This window comes from Eurosta solidaginis, chromosome 2 (assembly GCF_040869045.1).
Source record: "Eurosta solidaginis isolate ZX-2024a chromosome 2, ASM4086904v1, whole genome shotgun sequence".
NCBI lineage: Eukaryota > Metazoa > Arthropoda > Insecta > Diptera > Tephritidae > Eurosta > Eurosta solidaginis.
This window is the reverse complement of record NC_090320.1, coordinates 83,698,100-83,718,687: the sequence shown is the minus strand read 5'-3', so window position 1 is coordinate 83,718,687 and position 20,588 is coordinate 83,698,100. Positions and strand designations below refer to the sequence as shown.

At 42.9% G+C, this 20,588-nt stretch overlaps 1 protein-coding gene across 1 annotated transcript in view; it reads left to right on the top strand.

Annotated features, from left to right (window-relative positions):
* Positions 1–20,588, top strand: part of LOC137240047 (uncharacterized) — a 267,048-nt gene that overhangs the window by 123,037 nt on the left and 123,423 nt on the right. The window contains exon 5 of the mRNA XM_067765949.1: positions 2,167–3,788. Coding sequence (XP_067622050.1) covers positions 2,167–3,788 — 1,622 coding nt within the window. The remainder of the gene's footprint in view (positions 1–2,166; positions 3,789–20,588) is intronic.

Here is a 20,588-nt window from a genome sequence, read left to right as displayed (position 1 = left end):
AGAGGATAACTCTGAAGCATATTGAAATCTGCTGATGTATCATTAAAATACCTGTAAAACTCTTCTTCAGCCATTTTGTCAACGTTAGGTGATCGTAAGTGTGCTGGTTGATTCGCTTCAAAACTGCTCAATACTTATCAAAGTACTCCGAAAGTACTTACAAGTACTTTACCTGTACTTCAACAATTCAAGTACAAGTACTTCGATACTTATACTTGTACTCATTTTTCGAAGTACTGAGGTACTGATACTTGTACTTGTACTGGTCTGGTAGGTCCTAGGTACTAGTTATCACACTCCTCATCAATCTAGGGCGTTCATCAGAAAAATAAATAAAAGCGTGGGCCGCGTCAAATTTCTATTGAAATTTCATGGTATGATCAACTGAACCTTAATTCGGTTATGCTACGCTTCATGTTTTTAGAAATTTCACGCGCCCAACACTTTTATTTATTTTTCTGATCAACGCCCTAGATTGATGAGGAGTGCGATGACTAGTACCTAGGACCTACCCAATTATTTTCTATCTTTCACTATTATCATTACTTAATGTAAGTATTGTTTTCAATAAAACCGTTTAAGTTAAACATTTTTTTTAAATTATTTTATTTTTACTTCCTTTACACTTCTTTCACACGGCTCCTGAGCTTTTTGCATAGCGTTATTGAACTCACTTTATACTCCGCTAGATGTTAACCATTTCGCTTTACCACCAATGGCATGTGTTTTAGGATGTCATTCACATTCTGCACGTATTGCACACAATCGGTACACATAAACCTCAGCGTCTTCAAGCTTATTAACGCTGTATTGATCCAAACCAGAACATGTTGTTAAATGGTAATATTTACCACAAACACCTTCACATCTAATTTCCGTTACTTCTCCACGTATTTTGCTTTCGCACTTCACGCATTGTTTTCCATTTTACTTTCAACATGAAGACAATGAATTTATAAAATGCGATTCACAGATTTTGGTTTCAAAAAACTGCTGAACGTTATTGTCCACTGATTAAAGTCACCTTTTTCCGTTATATTATATGTTTTTTTCACAATTCTTTAACAACTTTATATAATTTTAAAAATACTTTAAACTATGCGCATATTTTACACCGCTTATCACTCTCTCCTCTCGTTCTGATTTGATACAAATCATCGGTAATATGTGCACAGCCTAAGGAAACTTCTTAATCCATGCAGATTCCGTGGTCTTGGCCAATCCTTTACTGCTTCTATCTTTTAATTCGCCGTGCAGATGCCCTGCGTCGTTATTTTGGCCTGAGTAACTATCTTCCTTCGCAAACAGTAAACACTTCTTGGGACTTTGTTTCAGAATAGTCCAAAGGGTATTACTGAAAATAGCCAAAGACCACCTCCACCATTTTAGGCTGTTTCCTCCTTGTCTTCCTGCCTCACTTCCACTTTCCAGAAGCCACTTTTCAAGTCCAGTGTGGAAAACCATTTCTTACCAGAGATCGGCTCTTAGCTTCGCTGTTTACATGTATGTGTGGCTGCTTGCTTTGGTGTTTACATGCGTGTGTGGTTTACTAGCAATCTAATCATGCATCGAAAGGCTAATATTATTTGTTTCACACCAGAAACACAAATCCAGGGACCAGTGAAGTTGCGCTTAAATCCAGAGTCTCCTTGCGAAAAGCGGAAAAATGTCAGCCCAACTTATAATGGGTGCGTTGAATACATAAAAGGGCGAATAAAAATATATAAATGTAAGACGTGATAACCTCCGACCTACCGACTCCGGACGTCATCTGCAAGGCAGGTGAGTTTACACTGAGCAGCTTTTGATGGCAGAAATACACTCGGGGTGCTTGCCAAATTGCGGCCGCCCTGGTGCGGTGGTAGCATACAACATCAAAATTTTATAAACAAGTTTTTTTCAATTAGAAGAAAGTTTTTCTAACCGAGATCGCCCATGGCAGTGAGAGGGTGAATGACACTATGTTATTTTTGTGTAAGAAAACGAAATTTCTCAATCAATAAAAACGTTCATTTAAGTTTAAGCAGCGGTTATTTGATATGCATTTCAGAAGTAACGTTCAAGACTTTAGCGCTCAAATTGAGAACCGACAAAAATGTTTTTGGATGTTAATTGCAAAAAATAGAGTTTAGTCAATTATATTAATTGCATTAATTTAATTTTCAGTGAAAATATAGCCCATAAGCTGAATCAGTCCGGATCTATACTGATGGATGAGGGAAGCGAAAGTGCTATGCCTATCGTTAAAAACAAACCGATTGTAAAAGAACCGGAAATTAAAGTAGTATGCAAGATCTCCAATTCCGAAAAGGAAAAATCCATCGAAAGATGTGCAGAAGAACTTTCAGCGCCTGGACGTCAAACCCTTTTCCGCTACTTAAAGGTAGATAATTCAAATGATACGTCAACATGTCCCCGCTCATCAATTAGTGATGTTGATGGTGAAATGAGGAGCAATCCATCACCAAACATATTTCCAAGTGACAATAATAACTTCATATTTGATTTACCGCCTACAGCCCAAAAGAGTGTGATAGAATCTGATCCTATTAAAAAGCAATTATATGAAAAATTTAAAAAGTATTTAGATGCATCACGTAAAAAGAAACCAAGCATTTACATTGTTCAAACACTGCATAATGCTGATACCAAGCAACACACACAGCCTGAAAATAAGTGTTTTGTAGACGTAGGGGTTGAGACATCGCAGGAACACAAGAAGAGTAATGATAAAAAGTTGAAAGTAAAACGCAAAGTACTGCTGCAATCAAAACGGCAGCAAATATCATTAGTTTCAAAACAGAGAAAAGAGGAACGATTGCGAAAATTGTTAGCTTTGGCCACATCTTGGCATAAAGGAACAAATTATCATCGAATCCGAAACCGAAAAATTGTGTTATTAAATAAGATAAAATCAACACACAAAACGTGCGAAAAAGCAACAAAGAAGAGAAATATAAGCAACCAATCCGAACATTTTAGTACAGCATCATTATCAAAGAGTTATATATCTACTATCAAGAGTTCAAAATCAAGAAGCGAAAAACAGCAGGGACGTAAAAGCAAACTCAAACGGCTACAAAAAACTAGAGTCACATCGAGAACTACACCATCACCAGCCGATACATCAATTGATAATCACCATCCGAAAACACGCAATACTGTAGCTTTATTTTCGTCAAGTACACTTCACAATACACCGAAATTGGGATTAAAACAGGAACGATCTAAATCTAGCGTATCTGAAAGTATATTACTTGATCCCACAAGTCCCTCAAGAAGTATTATCGTAAACGAACGCTTAGAAATTAAAAAATCTATCATTGAAAATGAAACAGTAGTTGTGTCATCAACAACCAATAGTTATGACGAAGCAACCTTGCTCAATTTGAATAATAATACTAGTCAAGTATTTGGAGAGGTTGATACAGTTCAAAATAATGCATCTCGTACTATTTTAACTAAAGATATAAGTACGCAAAGTGTTATGCCTTTGGGTATACATTTTCTTAACGCACCCAGCAAAGAACTTGCTAACCCTACAAAAACTGTTAACGGTCAAATAGACTATGTCTATTATGAAATGGATGTGCTCATTGTTGTTCAAGAAAAAATTGTGAGCTTTTGGAAATATTTTAAACTAATAAATGTTTTAGCTGGATCCCAGGAATCCAAAAAATATTGCGATCGCATGAGAACTGAGGGATCATATCTGCCATCGCAAAAGTATATTGGCGAAGCAGCACCACAGTGGTTGCCATTAGGAGAATGTCGCCGTCTAACTATAGGTAAGTTGGATTTGTAAACGCTAAATGCATCCATATGTTTTCTGTTATTCATAAACATTGAATTGGCATTTTTGGTCTGTTATGAATGCTCATGACCATTTTAATTTTCTTTTGGTTCGAAACATGAGCATTTTGATTTTGCTATTCGTGTGTAGTAGCTTTTGCATTCTTCCCTTGGTGAATTTGGGATGATACAAATTTCCGTCGCGCTATCTTTTTTTATTGGAAAATTTGATGATTTATGACCCACTACTTCACATACATAGCAAGCACACAACTCTCGTTTGGATTTGCAACTCTCATTTGCTAGATGTCCAACTGAGTTGCAGTTGTTGTTGTTGTTGTGTTAGCGATAAGGTTACTCCCCGAAGGCTTTGGGGAGCGTTATCGATGTGATGGTCCTTTGCCGGATACAGACCGGTACGCTCCGGTAACACGGCACCATTAAGGTGCTAGCCCGACCATCTCGGGAACGATTTATATGGCCACATTAAACCTTCAGGCCATCCCTCCCTCCCCACCCCAAGTTCCATGAGGAGCTTGGGGTCGCCAGAGCCTCGTCTGTTAGTGAAACAGGATTCGCCACCGATAGGTGAGGTAGCCAATTGGGTTTGGAGCAGCTATATATTTCACTGGCAACCTGAAAAGGTTGCGCTACACAACCCCTTGAATATGGCATTTTAGTCGCCTCTTACGACAGGTATACCTACCGCGTGCTTTGCACATAGAGTATATTAACTTTGATTGGATAACGGTTGGCTGTATAGGTATAAAGGAATTGAGATAGATATAGACTTCCGTATATCAAAATCATCAGTATCGAAAGAAAATTTGATTGAGCCATGTCCGTCCGTCCGTTAACACTATAACTTCAGTAAATATTGAGATATCTTCACAAAATTTGGTACACGAGCTTATCTGGACCCAGAATAGATTGGTATTGAAAATGAGCGAAATCGGATGATAACCACGCCCACTTTTTATATATATAACATTTTGGAAAACACAATAAACCTGATTATTTAGTAAATAATACACTTAAAATGTTGAAATTTGACATGACTGATATTTAGACTCTTGTAAAAATTACAAAAAAAATTTTTTTAAATGGGCTTGGCACCGCCCACTTGTGATAAAATCAATTTTACAAATATTATTAATCATAACTCAAAAATCGTTAAACCTATCGTAACAAAATTCGGAAGAGAGGTTATCTTTACTATAAGGTATGCTTTGAAGAAAAATTAACGAAATCGGTTAAGGACCACGCCCACTTTTATATAAAAGATTTTTAAAAAGGTCGACGAATAAAATAAGCTATATCTTTGCAAAAAAAAGCTTTATATCAATGGTATTTCATTTCCAAAGTGGATTTATAACAGTAAATAGGAAAAATTTCAAATTTTAAAAAATGGGCGTGGCACCGCCCCTTTTATGACTAAGCAATTTTCTATGTTTCGGGTGCCATAACTCGAAGAAAACGGATCGTAATAAAATTGGGTACACAAATTTTCCTTACAGCAGGAAATATTTCTAGAAAAAATGGACGAGATCGGTTAAAGACCACGCCTACTTATATATAAAAGATCTTTAAAAGGGTCGTGGACGAATAAAATAAGCTATATCTTTGCAAAAAAGAGCTTTATATCAATGGTATTTCATTTTCCAAGTGAATTTATAACAATAAGTAGAAAAAAAATCACCGCCCCTTTTATGACTAAGCAATTTTGTATGTTTCGGGAGCAATAACTCGAAGAAAAAGGAACGGATCGTAATAAAATTGGGTACACACATTTTCCCTATAGCAGGAAATATTTCTAGAAAAAATGGACGAGGTCGGTTGAAGACCACGCCCACTTTTATATAAACAATTTTTAAAAGGGTCGTAGACGAAAATAATAAGCTATGTATATCTTAGCGAAAACAAGCTTTGTATCAACAGAATTTTACTTTCTAAATTGAATTATAACATTAAATTGGAAAACACTAAAATTTTTGAAAATGGGTGTGGCACCGCCCCTTTTATGACTAAGCCATTTTCTATGTTTCGAGAGCCATAACTCGAAGAAAAATTAACGGATCGTAATAAAATTGTGTACACATATTTTCCTTATAGAAGAAAATATTTCTAGTAAAAATGGACGGGATCGGGTAAAGACCACGGCAACTTAGATATAAAACAAGTTTAAAAGAGTCATAGACTAGAATAAGAAGCTATAACTTAAAAAAAATAGTTTTGAATCAATGATATTTCACTTATCAAGTTTTATTGTAAGAGGAAATGGGGAGACATTTTTATTAAATGGGCGGTGTCACGTGTTATGTAGAAAAGTAATTTATCTGAAATGAAAAGTACAATTGAAGCTCACGCTGAGTATATAATGTTCGGTTACACCCGAACTTAGACATCTTTACTTGTTTATACTCAGCTGAGCAGAGCTCACAGAGTATATTAATTTTGTTCGCATAACGGTAATCCGTAACGGCATAAACTAATCGAGATAGATATAGACTTCTATATATCAAAATGATCTGGGCGAAAAAAGAAATTCATTTAGCCATGTCCGTCCGTCCGTCCGTCCGTCTGTCCGTTAGCACGATAACTTGAGTAAATTTTGAGGTATCTTGAAGATATGGGTATTGGTATGTAGTTTCCTGGGCACCCATCTCAGATCGCTACATAAAATGAACGAAATCGGACTACAAATTTCGAAAAACCGATAAAGTGCGATAATTCCTTACCAAAGACTGATGAAGCGATAAAACTTGGTACGTGGGTTGACCTTATGACGCAAAATAGAAAATTAGTAAAATTTTGGACAATGGGCGTGACACCGCCCACTTTTAAAAGAAGGTAATTTAAAACTTTTGCGAGTCATAATTTGGCAGTCGTTGAAGATATCATGATGAAATTTGGCAGGAATGTTACTTCTATTACTATGTGTGCGCTAAATATCGGAAAATCGGATGACGAACACGCCCACTTTAAAAAAAAATTTTTTAAGTCAAATTTTAACAAAAATTTAATATCTTTACAGTATATAAGTAAATTATGTCAACATTCAACTCCAGTAATGATATGTCGCAACAAAATACAAAAATAAAAGAAAATTTCAAAATCGGCGTGGCTCCGCCCTTTTTCATTTAGACTAGAATACTTTTAATGCCATAAGTCGAACAAAAATTAACCAATCCTTGTGAAATTTGGTAGGGACATAGATTCTATGGCGATAACTGCTTTCTGTGAAAATGGGCGATGATGCCATGCCCAGTTTTTATACACAGTCGACCGTCTGTCCTTCCGCTCGGCCGTTAACACGATAACTTGAGCAAAAATCTATATATCTTTACTAAACTTAGTTCAGGTACTTATCTGAACTCACTTTATCTTGGTATAAAAAATGGCCGATCTCCAACTATGACCACGCCCACTTTTTCGATATCGAAAATTACGAAAAAGGAAAAAAATGCCATAATTCTATACCAAATATGAAAAAAGGGATGTAACGTGGTAATTGGATTGGTTTATTGACGCAAAATATAACTTTAGAAACCACTTTGTAAAATGGATGTGACACCTACCTAATATGGTAGTAGAAGAAAATGAAAAAGTTCTGCAGGGCGAAATCAAAAGCCCTTGGAATCTTGCCAGGAATACTGTTGTTGTTGTTGTTGTTGTAGCGATAAAGTTGCTCCCCGAAGGCTTTGGGGAGTGTCATCGATGTGATGGTCCTTTGCCGGATACAAATCCGGTACGCTCCGGTACCATAGCACCATTAAGGTACTAGCCCGACCATCTCGGGAACGATTTACGTGGCCACATTAAACCTTCAGGCCATTCCCTCCCTCCCTACCCCCTACTGTTCGTGGTATTACATATATAAATAAATTAGCGGTACCCGACAGATGATGTTCTGGGTCACCCTGGTCACATTTTGGTCGATATCTCTAGAGTCACCCCTGGTCCATCATTATGGCGATATCTCGAAAAGGCGTGCACCTATAGAACTAAGGCCCACTCCCTTTTAAATAATCACTAACGCCTTTCATTTGATACGCATATCGTACAAACGCATTCTAGAGTCACCCTGGTCCACCTTTATGGCGATATGTCGAAAAGGCGTGCACCTGTAGAACTAAGGCCCACTCTCTTTTAAAATACTCATTACTACCTTTCATTTGATTCCCATATCGTACAAACACATTCTAGAGTCACCCCTGGCCCACCTTTGTGGCGATATCTCGAAAAGGCGTCCACCTACAGAACTAAGGCCCACTCCCTTTCAACAGACTCATTAACATCTTTCATTTGATACCCATATCGTACAAACATATTCTAGAGTCACCCCTGGTCCACCTTTACGGCGATATCTCGAAAAGGCGTGCACCCATAGCACTAAGGCCCACTCCCTTTTAAATAATCACTAACACCTTTCATTTGATACCCATATCGTACAAACGCATTCTAGAGTCACCCCTGACCCACCTTTATGGCGATATCTCGAAAAGGCGTCCACCTACAGAACTAAGGCCCACTCCCTTTTAAAATACTCATTAACATCTTTCATTTGATACCCATATCGTACAAACACATTCTAGACGCTTCCCAAGGCAGTCGGTTCTATGTACAGGAGCGACTCGGGATTTTTCCCGACAGTCCTTTCAGTGTAACCCCATTTAATTTGTTGCGGCCCTCCCACAAATTGTCATCCTCCCAGCAGCTCCTTGCAGCGGGACTGCTCCATATTCTCTTGCTCCGGGAGGGTAACGAATCCAATCCGGGTCCGTCTCCTGACCCCGGTCCTGAGAAATGGTTTTGCTGCATCTGCCGGAAAAGAATATTTTTAGGACGGTCATACTCTGTTCAGTGTGTCTCGTGTAAGGGGTGGTTGCATCGGACAGGTTGTTCTGGGCTTGATCCCAAAACCCGACGTCCACATAACTTTTATAAATCTTTTGTGGCTCCTTGCTGTTCACGTCCAAGGGCGTCCCGTAGTCTACGCCTTTGCCAGCACAGAATATATATGTTTTCGACATCCGCCCAATGCAGCTCCTGCCTTGGGCGGTGCCACTTTCCTAGATGTTCTGGTCTCCGCGACGGCAACCCCCCGACGGGTTTCATTGCGCCATGTTGCCAGGTCGCAAACCCCAATCTACCGGGTACCCCAACGCTTGCCCAAGGACGCCCAGTCCCAGCGCCACAACAGCAGTTGCGTCTTGGCCTTCCTCAACCCAGGCGTAGTCACCCGTCACTTACTCCCAGAGTGGCGACGTCTCCCCCTATGCACTTCAGAATTCTGCAGTTAAACTGTAATGGACTAACTGGGAAGATCACGGAGATAGTCGATTTCATGAAGCGGCACAACATCCGGATTGCAGCGATTCAAGAGACTAAACTCACAGCAAGATCTGCACTGCAAACCTGCTCTGGGAATAATGTCCACAGAAAAGATCGCATGAGCGGAAACGGAGGCGGCCTCGCGTTTATCATACACCACTCTGTGCAATATCATATATTTGATCCTGGCATCGACCGCAGGGACAATGTCTTAGAACGTCAAGGCCTATCTGTCCGGTCAGGCGATGCAAACATAGCAATCATCAACATCTACATCCCTCCTGCCACCTGTTGCCCCAGTGGATACCGCCCTAATATTAGCGCGTTACTCACTGGCAACAATCGCATTATCTTAGGCAACTTTAATGCCCATCACGATCTATGGCATTCAAACTTGCGGGCGGACAGTAGGGGTGAGATGTTGGCGGATCAAATAGAAGAAACGACGTTCTGCACAATAAACGGAGACGCCCCCACACGTATGGTAGGAAGCTGTCACAGTTCGCCGGATATCTCAATCGTGAGCGCAGAACTCGTAAACTGCGTCAACTGGCATCCGATGGTAACATTGGCATCCGACCACCTGCCTATAGTTATTTCGTTCGAGCGTACCGCCGACTTCATCGTTACAGAAAAACGCACTTTCATAAACTTTAAAAAAGGAAAGTGGGTCGTATACAAATCTTTTACAGACAACCTCTTTGCTGCCCTCCCTATCCCGACTGATGCCCGCCAATGTGAGCGTGCTTTCCGCAAGGTCATTGAATCCGCCTCGGCACGTTTCATTCCAGCCGGGAGAGTTCCCGAAATTCTGCCCCACTTCCAGCCGGAGGCCGCAAATTTATCGAGAGAACGTGACCTTATAAGACAGCTCGACCCAGGCGACCCCCAAATAAGGGATATAAACCAACGCATCAGATAGCTTGTGGATGAACACAAGCGGGCGAAATGGGAGGAGCACCTAAGAGGTTGTAACCTCTCTGCCGGTGTGGGTAAACTTTGGTCCACCGTAAAGTCCCTATCGAATCCGTCTAAGCACAATGACAAAATTTTCATTGCCTTCGGCGATAAAGTGCTGTCGGATTCGAAAAAATGCGCCAGCGCTTTCTGCCGTCAATTTGTAATGCATTCTACGGTCGACAAAGATAGACAGAGGGCCAACAGACACGCAAATAAACATAAATTCAGCGCGTCACCAATTACCATCACCGCCAGAGAGGTTGAAGATGCCATTGGTCACGCTAAACCATCCAAAGCAGTGGGCCAAGACGGCATAGCCATGCCGATGCTTAAAAGCCTAGGGAAAGAGGGTTTCAAATACTTGGCACATGTCTTCAACCTGTCTCTTTCCACCTTTGTGATACCCGAAAAATGGAAAATGGCCAAGGTGGTCCCGCTACTAAAACCTGGGAAACCAGCTAACATAGCAGAGACGCTTGAAGCCATTTTGCTCCCCTACTTCCAAGCAAATTTGCAGCTAGCCAGTCATCAGCATGGTTTCAGAAAACTCCATAGCACCACCACCGCGCTAAATGCCATCAGCACCCAGATAAATTGCGGTTTAAATCAAAACCCCCACCATAGAACAGTACTCGTAGCGCTAGACCTATCAAAAGCTTTTGATACGGCCAACCATGGCACGTTACTGCAAGACCTGGAAGGGTCTATCCTTCCCCCATGTCATAAAAGGTGGACCGCAAATTATCTGGGTGGTCGGCAGGCATCGGTGCAATTTAGAAACGAAACATCAAAACCAAGAAGAATTAAACAAGGGGTGCCACAGGGTGGTGCCCTATCCCCACTTTTGTTTAATTTCTACATATCTAAGCTACCTTCACCACCAGAAGGAGTTACTATCGTTGCATACGCCGATGACTGCATAATAATGGCCACAGGCCCAGGCCCACAGATCGATGAGCTCTGCAACAGAATAAACGGCTACCTCCCTGATCTCTCCAGTTTTTTCGCCTCGCGAAACTTGGCATTATCACCGACTATATCTTCCGCGACCTTATTTACAACATGGACGTCCCAAATGTCGACCATTTTGAACATCCACGTCGATGGCACTACGCTACCGACTGTCCTACACCCCAAAATCTTGGGTGTGACGTTTGATCAGGATCTACATTTTGGTGAGCACGCAGCCGCAATTTTTCCGAAAATCCAGAGCCGTAATAAAATCCTCAAATCCCTTGCTGGCAGTACCTGGGGAAAAGATAAAGAAACGCTCATTACTACATACAAAGCAATTGGCCAGCCGTTTACGTGCTACGCGTCACCCATATGGTCACCAAGCCTAAAAATTACCCATTGGAAGAATCTACAGGCCTGCCAAAATACTGCTCTCAGAATCGCCACGGGCTGTCTTCTTATGTCTCCAGAACACCATCTACATAATGAGGCGAGAATACTCCCCATCATGGAGAGAAATGAGATGCTAACCAAACAGTTTCTGTTGAATACCCAGAAACCTGAGCATCCAAACAGACATCTGATTGATGAGCCAACACCGCCTAGGGGCTTAAGGAGTCATCTCCGTAAGAATTTTAAGGAAATACGGCACCTGAGAACCCAGCCGTATGAAGCAAAAAACACAAGCAGGTCCTTGGTGAACTCCACAAACAGGCGTCGGACCTTTATGTCAGGAATTGCCCGGTGAATCCAGTACTCAAAGAAAAGTACCCAAATCTTGTGGAAGAGGAACGCATGCTCCCCAGGGAAACGCGTGTCACTCTGGCTCAACTTCGTTCTGGATACTGCAACAGGTTAAACTCTTACCTATCCAGAATCAACCCGTAGTATGCCCCGCTTGCAATGTGTCCCCACATGACACCAACCATCTCTTTAATTGTAAGGGGAACCAACGCCTCTAACACTCCTTTCATTATGGTCCCACCCCTGTTGAAACAGCAAGTTTCCTTGGACTCCCGTTAGAGGATATTGATGACAATTTGTGATCGGCCGCGGCTGTTAGGTGCGAAGTACAGCTACAACAACAACAACAGAGTCACCCCTGGCCCACCTTTATGGCGATATCTCGAAAAGGCGTGCACCTATAGAACTAAGGGCCCGCTCTCTTTTAAATAATCACTAACGCCTTTCATTGATACCCATATCGTACAAACGCATTAATACCTTTATTTAAAAGGGAGTGGGCCTTAGTTTTATAGGTGGACGCCTTTTCGAGATATCGCCATAAAGGTGGACCAGGGGTGACTCTAGAATGCGTTTGTACGATATGGTCATCAAATTAGTCATTAAACCATTCATTTGATAACCATATCGTACAAACACATGCTAGAGTCACACCTGGTCCACCTTTATGGCGATATCTCGAAAAGGCGTGCACCTATAGAACTAAGGCCCACTCCCTTTTAAATAATCACTAACACTTTTCATTTGATACCCATATCGTACAAACGCATTCTAGAGTCACCCCTGGTCCACCTTTATGGCGATATCTCGAAAAGGCGTCCACCTATAGAACTAAGGCCCACTCCCTTTTAAATAATCACTAACGCCTTTCGTTTGATACCCATATTGTACAAACGCATTCTAGAGTCATCCCTGGTCCACCTTTATGGCGATATCTCGAAAAGGCGTGCACCTATAGAACTAAGGCCCACTCCCTTTTAAAATACTCATTAACATCTTTCATTTGATAACCATATCGTACAAACACATTCTAGAGTCACCCCTGGTCCACCTTTACGGCGATATCTCGAAAAGTCGTGCACCTATAGAACTAAGGCCAACTCCCTTTTAAATAATCACTAACGCCTTTCATTTGATACCCATATCGTACAAACGCATTCCAGAGTCACCCCTGGTCCGGTCCACCTTTATGGCGATATGTCGAAAAGGCGTGCACCTATAGAACTAAGGCCCACTCCCTTTCAAATAATCACTAACGCCTTTCATTTGATACCCATATCGTACAAACGCATTCTAGAGTCACCCCTGGTCCACCTTTATGGCGATATCTCGAAAAGGCGTCCACCTATAGAACTAAGGCCCACTCCCTTTTAAAATACTCATTAAACCTTTCATTTGATAACCATATCGTACAAACACATGCTAGAGTCACACCTGGTCCACCTTTATGGCGATATCTCGAAAAGGCGTGCACCTATAGAACTAATGCCCACTCCCTTTTAAAATACTCATTAACATCTTTCATTTGATAACCATATCGTACAAACACATTCTAGAGTCACCCCTGGTCCACCTATACGGCGATATCTCGAAAAGTCGTGCACCTATAGAACTAAGGCCAACTCCCTTTTAAATAATCACTAACGCCTTTCATTTGATACCCATATCGTACAAACGCATTCCAGAGTCACCCCTGGTCCGGTCCACCTTTATGGCGATATGTCGAAAAGGCGTGCACCTATAGAACTAAGGCCCACTCCCTTTTAAATAATCACTAACGCCTTTCATTTGATACCCATATCGTACAAACGCATTCTGGAGTCACCCCTGATCCACCTTTATGGCGATATCTCGAAAAGGCGTGCACCTATAGAACTAAGGCCCACTCCCTTTTAAATAATCACTAACGCCTTTCGTTTGATACCCATATTGTACAAACGCATTCTAGAGTCACCCCTGGTCCACCTTTATGGCGATATCTCGAAAAGGCGTCCACCTATAGAACTAAGGCCCACTCCCTTTTAAAATACTCATTAACACTCTGGAGTAAGAGTTTAGCCTGTTACAGTATCCAGAACGAAGTTGAGCTAGAGTGACTCGCGTTTCCCTGGGGAGTATGCGTTCCTCTTCCGTAAGTTTTGGGTACTGTTCTGTGAGTACTGGATTCATCGGGCAATTCCTGGCATAAAGGTCCGACACCTGTTTGTGGAGTTCACTGAGGACCTGCTTGTGTTTTTTTGCTTCATACGGCTGAGTTCTCAGGTGCCGTATTTCCTCATAATGCTTACGGAGATGACTCCTTAAGCCCCTAGGCGGTATTGGCTCATCAATCAGATGTCTGTTGGGATGCCCAGGCTTCTGGATATTCAACAGGAACTGTTTGGTTAGCATCTCATTTATCTCCCTGGTGGGGAGTATTCTCGGCTCATTATGTAGGTGGTTTTCTGGGGACATAAGAAGACAGCCCGTGGAGGTTCTGAGAGCAGTATTTTCGCAGGCCTGTAGCTTCCTCCAGTGAGTAGTTTTTAGGCTTGGCGACCATATAGGGGCGCCTAGCGTTCAATCGGTTGGCCAATTGCTTTGTATGTGGTAATGAGCGTTTCTCTGTCTTTTCCCCAAGAACTGCCAGCAAGGGATTTGAGGATTTTATTACGGCTCTGGATTTTCGGTACAATTGCGGCTGCATGCTCACCAAAATGTAGATCCTGATCAAACGTCACACCCAAGATTTTGGGGTGTAGGACAGTCGGTAGCGTAGTGCTATCGTGGCCACATTAAACCTTCAGGCCATTCCCTCCCTCACTACCCCCAAGTTCCATGAGGAGCTTGGGGTCGCCAGAGCCTCGTCTGTTAGTGAAACAGGATTCGCCACGGATAGGTGAGGTTGACAATTGGGTTTGGAGAAGCTATATATTGGGCTGGCAACCTGAAAGGTTGCGCTACACAGCCCCTTGAATCTGGTAGTTTAGTCGCCTCTTACGACAGGCATACCTACCGCGGGTATATTCTGATCCCCTAACCCGCTGGGGTAGAGAGTCACCCCTGGTCCACCTTTATGGCGATATCTCGAAAAGGCGTGCACCTATAGAACTAAGGCCCACTCCATTTTAAAATACTCATTAACACATTTCATTTGATTCCCATATCGTACAAACGCATTCTAGAGTTACCCTAGGTTCATTTTCCTACATGGCGATTTTCCCTTATTTTGTCTCCAAAGCTCTCAGCTGAGTATGTAATGTTCGGTTACACCCGAACTTAGCCTTCCTTACTTGTTTGAAATTTTTCTTGATGGGAACTTTGGTAGTTGATTTGTTTTGAATGCTTCTAGCAATTCATATTTGTTGCGAAATCTTTTCATAAGCAATGCTTTATTTGGCATTCCTTCAACTAAATATTCAACCAGCTAATTTTCTCCAAATTGAATTCTGTTTGCTAAAACTAATATGACCTGAAAATATTCTTCGGACGATTTAGAAATTAACCACTATCTGGCTTCAAGTTTCCTCTTCAACGTCAACTTAATGGCTCTTTTTCGAATAGAGGCCTCTTTCCCAATAGGGATTTATGTTGTTGTAGCGGTGCTTCGCCCCATTCAATAGGCGCAGCCGAACACAAATTATCCTGTTGTTTTTGTTGTAGCAGTGCTTCGCCCCACCTAATAGCTGCGACCGATCACAAATTATTATCAATATCCTCTAACAGGAGTCCAAGGAAACTTGCTGTTTCAACAGGGCTGGACCATAATGAAAGGGGTGTTAGAGGCGTTGATTCCACATTACAATTAAAGAGATGGTTGGTGTCATGTGGGGACACATTGCAAGCGGGGCATACATTATGTATGTTGACTCTGGATAAGTAAGAGTTTAGCCTGTTACAGTATCCAGAACGAAGTTGAGCTAGAGTGACTCGCGTTTCCCTGGGGAGTATGCGTTCCTCTTTCGTAAGTATGGGTACTGTTCTTTGAGTACTGGATTCATCGGGTAATTCTTGGCATAAAGGTCCGACACCTGTTTGTGGAGTTCACTGAGGACCTGCTTGTGTTTGTTTGCTTCATATGGCTGAGTTCTCAGGTGCCGTATTTCCTCATAATGCTTACGGAGGTGACTCCTTAAGCCCCTAGGCGGTATTGGCTCATCAATCAGATATCTGTTGGGATGCCCAGGTTTCTGGGTATTCAACAGGAACTGTTTGGTTAGCATCTCATTTCTCTCCCTGATGGGGAGTATTCCCGGCTCATTATGTAGGTGGTTTTCTGGGGACATAAGAAGACAGCCCGTGGAGGTTCTGAGAGCAGTATTTTCGCAGGCCTGTAGCTTCCTCCAGTGAGTAGTTTTTAGGCTTGGCGACCATATAGGGGACGCGTAGCATGCAATCGGTTGGCCAATTGCTTTGTATGTGGTAATGAGCGTTTCTCTGTCTTTTCCCCAAGTACTACCAGCAAGGGATTTGAGGATTTTATTACGGCTCTGGATTTTCGGTACAATTGCGGCTGTATGCTCACCAAAATGTAGATCCTGATCAAACGTCACACCCAAGATTTTGGGGTGTAGGACAGTCGGTAGCGTAGTGCCATCGACGTGGCTGTTCAAAATGGTCGACATTTGGGACGTCCATGTCGTAAATAAGGTCGCGGAGGATTTAGTCGGTGATAATGCCAGGTTTCGCGAGGCAAAGAAGCTGGAGAGATCAGGGTGGTAGCCGTTTATTCTGTTGCAAAGCTCATCGATCTGTGGGCCTGGGCCTATGGCCATTATTGTGCAGTAATCGGCGTAGGAAACGATAGTAACTCCTTCTGGTGGCGAAGGTAGCTTAGCTATGTAGAAATTAAACAAAAGTGCGGATAGGACACCACCCTGTGGCATCCCTTGTTTAATTCTTCTTGGTTTTTATGTTTTGTTTCTAAATTGCACGGATGCCTGCCGACCGCCCAGATAATTTTCGGTCCACCTTTTAAGACATGGGGGAAGGCTAGGTCTTGCAGTAATGTGCCATGGTTGACCGTATCAAAAGCTTTTGATAAGTCTAGCGCTACGAGTACTGTTCTATGGTGGGGCTTTTGATTTAAACCGCAATTTATCTGGGTGCTGATGGCATTTAGCGCGGTGGTGGTGCTATGGAGTTTTCTGAAGCCATGCTGATGACAGGCTAGCTGCAAATTTGCTTTGAAGTAGGGGAGCAAAATGGCTTCAAGCGTCTTGGCTACTGGCGATAGGAGAGATATCTGGCGATATGACTTTCCTATGTTAGCTGGTAGCGGGACCACCTTGGCCATTTTCCATTTTTCGGGAATGACAAAGGTGGAAAGAGACAGGTTGAAGACATGCGCTAAATATTTGAAACCCTGTTTCCCTAGGCTTTTAAGCATCTGCATGGTTATGCCGTCTGGGCCCACTGATTTGGATGGTTTAGCATGACCGATGGAATCCTCAACCTCTTTGGCGGTGATGGTAATTGGTGACGAGCTGAATTTATGTTTATGTGCGTGTCTGTTGGCCCTCCGTCTATCTTCGTCGACCGTAGAATGCATTATATATTGTCGGCCGAAAGCGCTCGCGCATTTTTTCGCATCCGACAGCACTTTATCGCGATGGAAACTCTGTCATTGTGCCTAGACGGATTCGATAGGGACTTTACGGTGGACCACAGTTTACCCACACCGGCAGAGAGGTTACAACCTCTTAGGTGCTCCTCCCATTTCGCCCGCTTGTGTTCATCCACAAGCAATCTGATGCGTTGGTTTATATCCCTTATTTGGAGGTCGCCGGGATCGAGCTGTCTTATGAGGTCGCGTTCTCTCGCTAAATTTGCGGCCTCCGCTGGAAAGTGGGGCCGAATTTCGGGAATTCTTTCGGCGAGAATGAAGCGAGCCGAGGCGATTTCAATGACCTGCGGAAAGCACGCTCCCCTTGACGGGCATCAGTCGGGATGGGGAGGGCAGCAAAGCGGTTGTCTGTAAAGGATTTGTATTTATCCCACTTTCCTTTTTTAAATTTTATGAAAGTGCGTTTTTCTGTGACGATGAAGTCGGCGGTACACTCGACCGAAATAAGTAGAGGCAGGTGGTCGGATGCCAATGTTACCATCGGCTGCCAGTTGACGCAGTTTACGAGTTCTGCGCTCACGATTGATATATCCGGCGAACTGTGACAGCTTCCTACCATACGTAAGGGGGCGTCTCCGTTTATTGTACAGAACGTCGTTTCTTCTATTTGATGCGCCAACATCTCAGCCATACTGTCCGCCCGCAAGTTTGAATGCCATAGATCGTGATGGGCATTGAAATCGCCTAAGATAATGCGATTGTTGCCAGTGAATATGGCGCTGATATTAGGGCGGTATCCACTGGGGCAACAGGAGGGATGTAGATGTTGATGATTTCTAGGTTTGCATCTCCCGACCGGACAGATAATCCTTGACGTTCTAAGACACTGTCCCTGCGGCCGATGTCGGGATCAAATATATTATAATGCACAGAGTGGTGTATGATAAACGCGAGGCCGCCTCCATTTCCGTTCTCGCGATCTTTTCTGTGGACATTATACCCAGAACAGGTCTGCAGAGCAGAACTTGCTGTGAGTTAAGTCTCTTGAATCGCAGCAATGCGGATGTTGTGCCGCTTCATAAAATCGACTATCTCCATGATCTTCCCAGTTAATCCTGTTAAAACGGCAGAATTCTGAAGTGCATGGGGGGAGACGTCGTCACTCTGAGAGTAAGTGACGGGTGACTACGCCTGGGTTGTGGAATGCTAGGACGCAACTGCTGTTGTGGCCCTGGGACTGGACGCCCTTGGGTAAGCATTGGGGTACCCGGTGTTTTTGGGTATGCGGCCTGGCAACATGGCGCAATGAAACCCGGGGGGGGGGGGGGGGGTTGGCGTCGCGGAGACCAGAACATCTAGGAAAGTGGCACCGTCCATGGCAGCAGCTGCATTGGGTGGATGTCGCAAAAATATATATTCTGTGCTGGTAAACCGTGCAAAGGGGGGTAGGGACTAAGAGTCTGTTTTCCCTGACCTACACAATTGCTGTCGGAAAAGAGGGGGGGGGGGGAGAAGACGGGGGCAGGGGCTAATGCTCGGCATTGCTCCCGACTCTACTACGGAGATTGTAGGTATGAGTGGGAGCAGCCGTATGAGTTGGTGGCGCCGTGGGGCGCGAGCAGAAGCGGGTACTTGTTGTGGCTTGCTGAGCAGCGTTGCTGCTGGAAGGTAGTGGAGGGGGCGCTAAGGCGTTGACTACCGGACGCCCTAGGGCGTGAACAGCAAGGAGCTACAAAAGATTTATAGAAGTTACGTGGACGTCTGGTTTTGGGATCTAGCCCAGAACAACCTGTCCGATGCAACCATCCCTTACACGAAACACACTGCCAAGAGTATGACCGTCCTAAAAAGATTATTTTCCGGCAGTTGCAGTTAAACCATTTCTCAGGACCGGGATCAGGAGACGGACCCGAATTGGGTTCAATACCTTCCCGGAGCAAGAGAATATGGAGCAGTCCCGCTGCAAGGAGCTGCTGGGAGGATGTCAATTTGTGGGAGGGACGCAACAAATTAAATGGGGTTACACTGAAATGACAGTCCTTGGTCGGGAAAAATCCCGAGTCGCTCCGGTACATAGAACCGACTGCCTTGGGAAGCGAAATCATCCTCTAACTGGAGTTCCAGGAAACTTGCAGTTTCAACAGAGTGGACCGTAGTGAGAGGGGTGTTGGTTCCACATTGCAATTGAAGAGATGGTTGGTGTCATGTGGCGACACATTGCAAGCAGAACATACATTTTGTATGTCGGGGTTCATTCTGGATAGGGAAGAGTTTAACCTATTACAGTATTCAGAACGAAGTTGAGCTAGTGTGACGCGCGTTTCCCTAGGGAGAGCGCGTTCCTATTCTGCGAGTTCTAGGTATTTTTCTTTAAGAACTGCATTCGCCAGACAATTCCCGGCATAGAGGTCCGACGCCTGTTTGTGGATATCACTGAGGACCTGTTTATGCTTTTTGCTTCATACGGCTGTGTCCCAGGTGCCGTATTTCCTCATACTGCTTACGGAGATGACCTCTTAAGCCCCAGGGAGATGTTGCTTCTTCAATCAGCTGTCTGTTGGGATGCTCAAGTTTCTGGGTATTCAACAGAAACTGTTTGTTCAGAATTTTATTTCTCTCCCTCATTGTGTAGGTGGTGCTCTGGGGACACAAGAAGACAGCCGTAGTGGTTGTGAGAGCACTATTTTGGCAGGCCTGTATTTTCTTCCATTGAGTAACCTTTAGGCTTGGCGACCATATCGGACACACCAGGGTCGAGTCATTTTGAAATAAAACAAATCAAAATAAACAAGTAAAGGTTTCTAAGTTCGGGTGTACCCAACATTATATACTCAACGTGAGCTTCAATTGTACATTTCATTTCGGATAAATTACTTTTCTACGTAACACGTGGCACCACCCGTTTAACAAAAAATCTCTCCCCATTTTCTCTTACAATAAAACTTGATAAGTGAAATATCATTGATTAAAAACTATTTTTTGATAAGTTTTAGCTTATTATTCTAGTCTTCGACCCTTTTAAACTTGTTTTATATCTAAGTTTCCGTGGTCTTTAACCGATCCCCTCTATTTTTACTAGAAATATTTTCTGGTATAAGGAAATATCTGTACACAATTTCACTACGATATGTTAATTTTTCTTCGAAATTTTAGTGTTTTCCAATTTAATGTTATAATTCAATTTAGAAAGTAAAATTCATTGATATAAAGGTCTTTTTCGCTAAGATATAGCTTATTATTTTCGTCTACGACCCTTTGA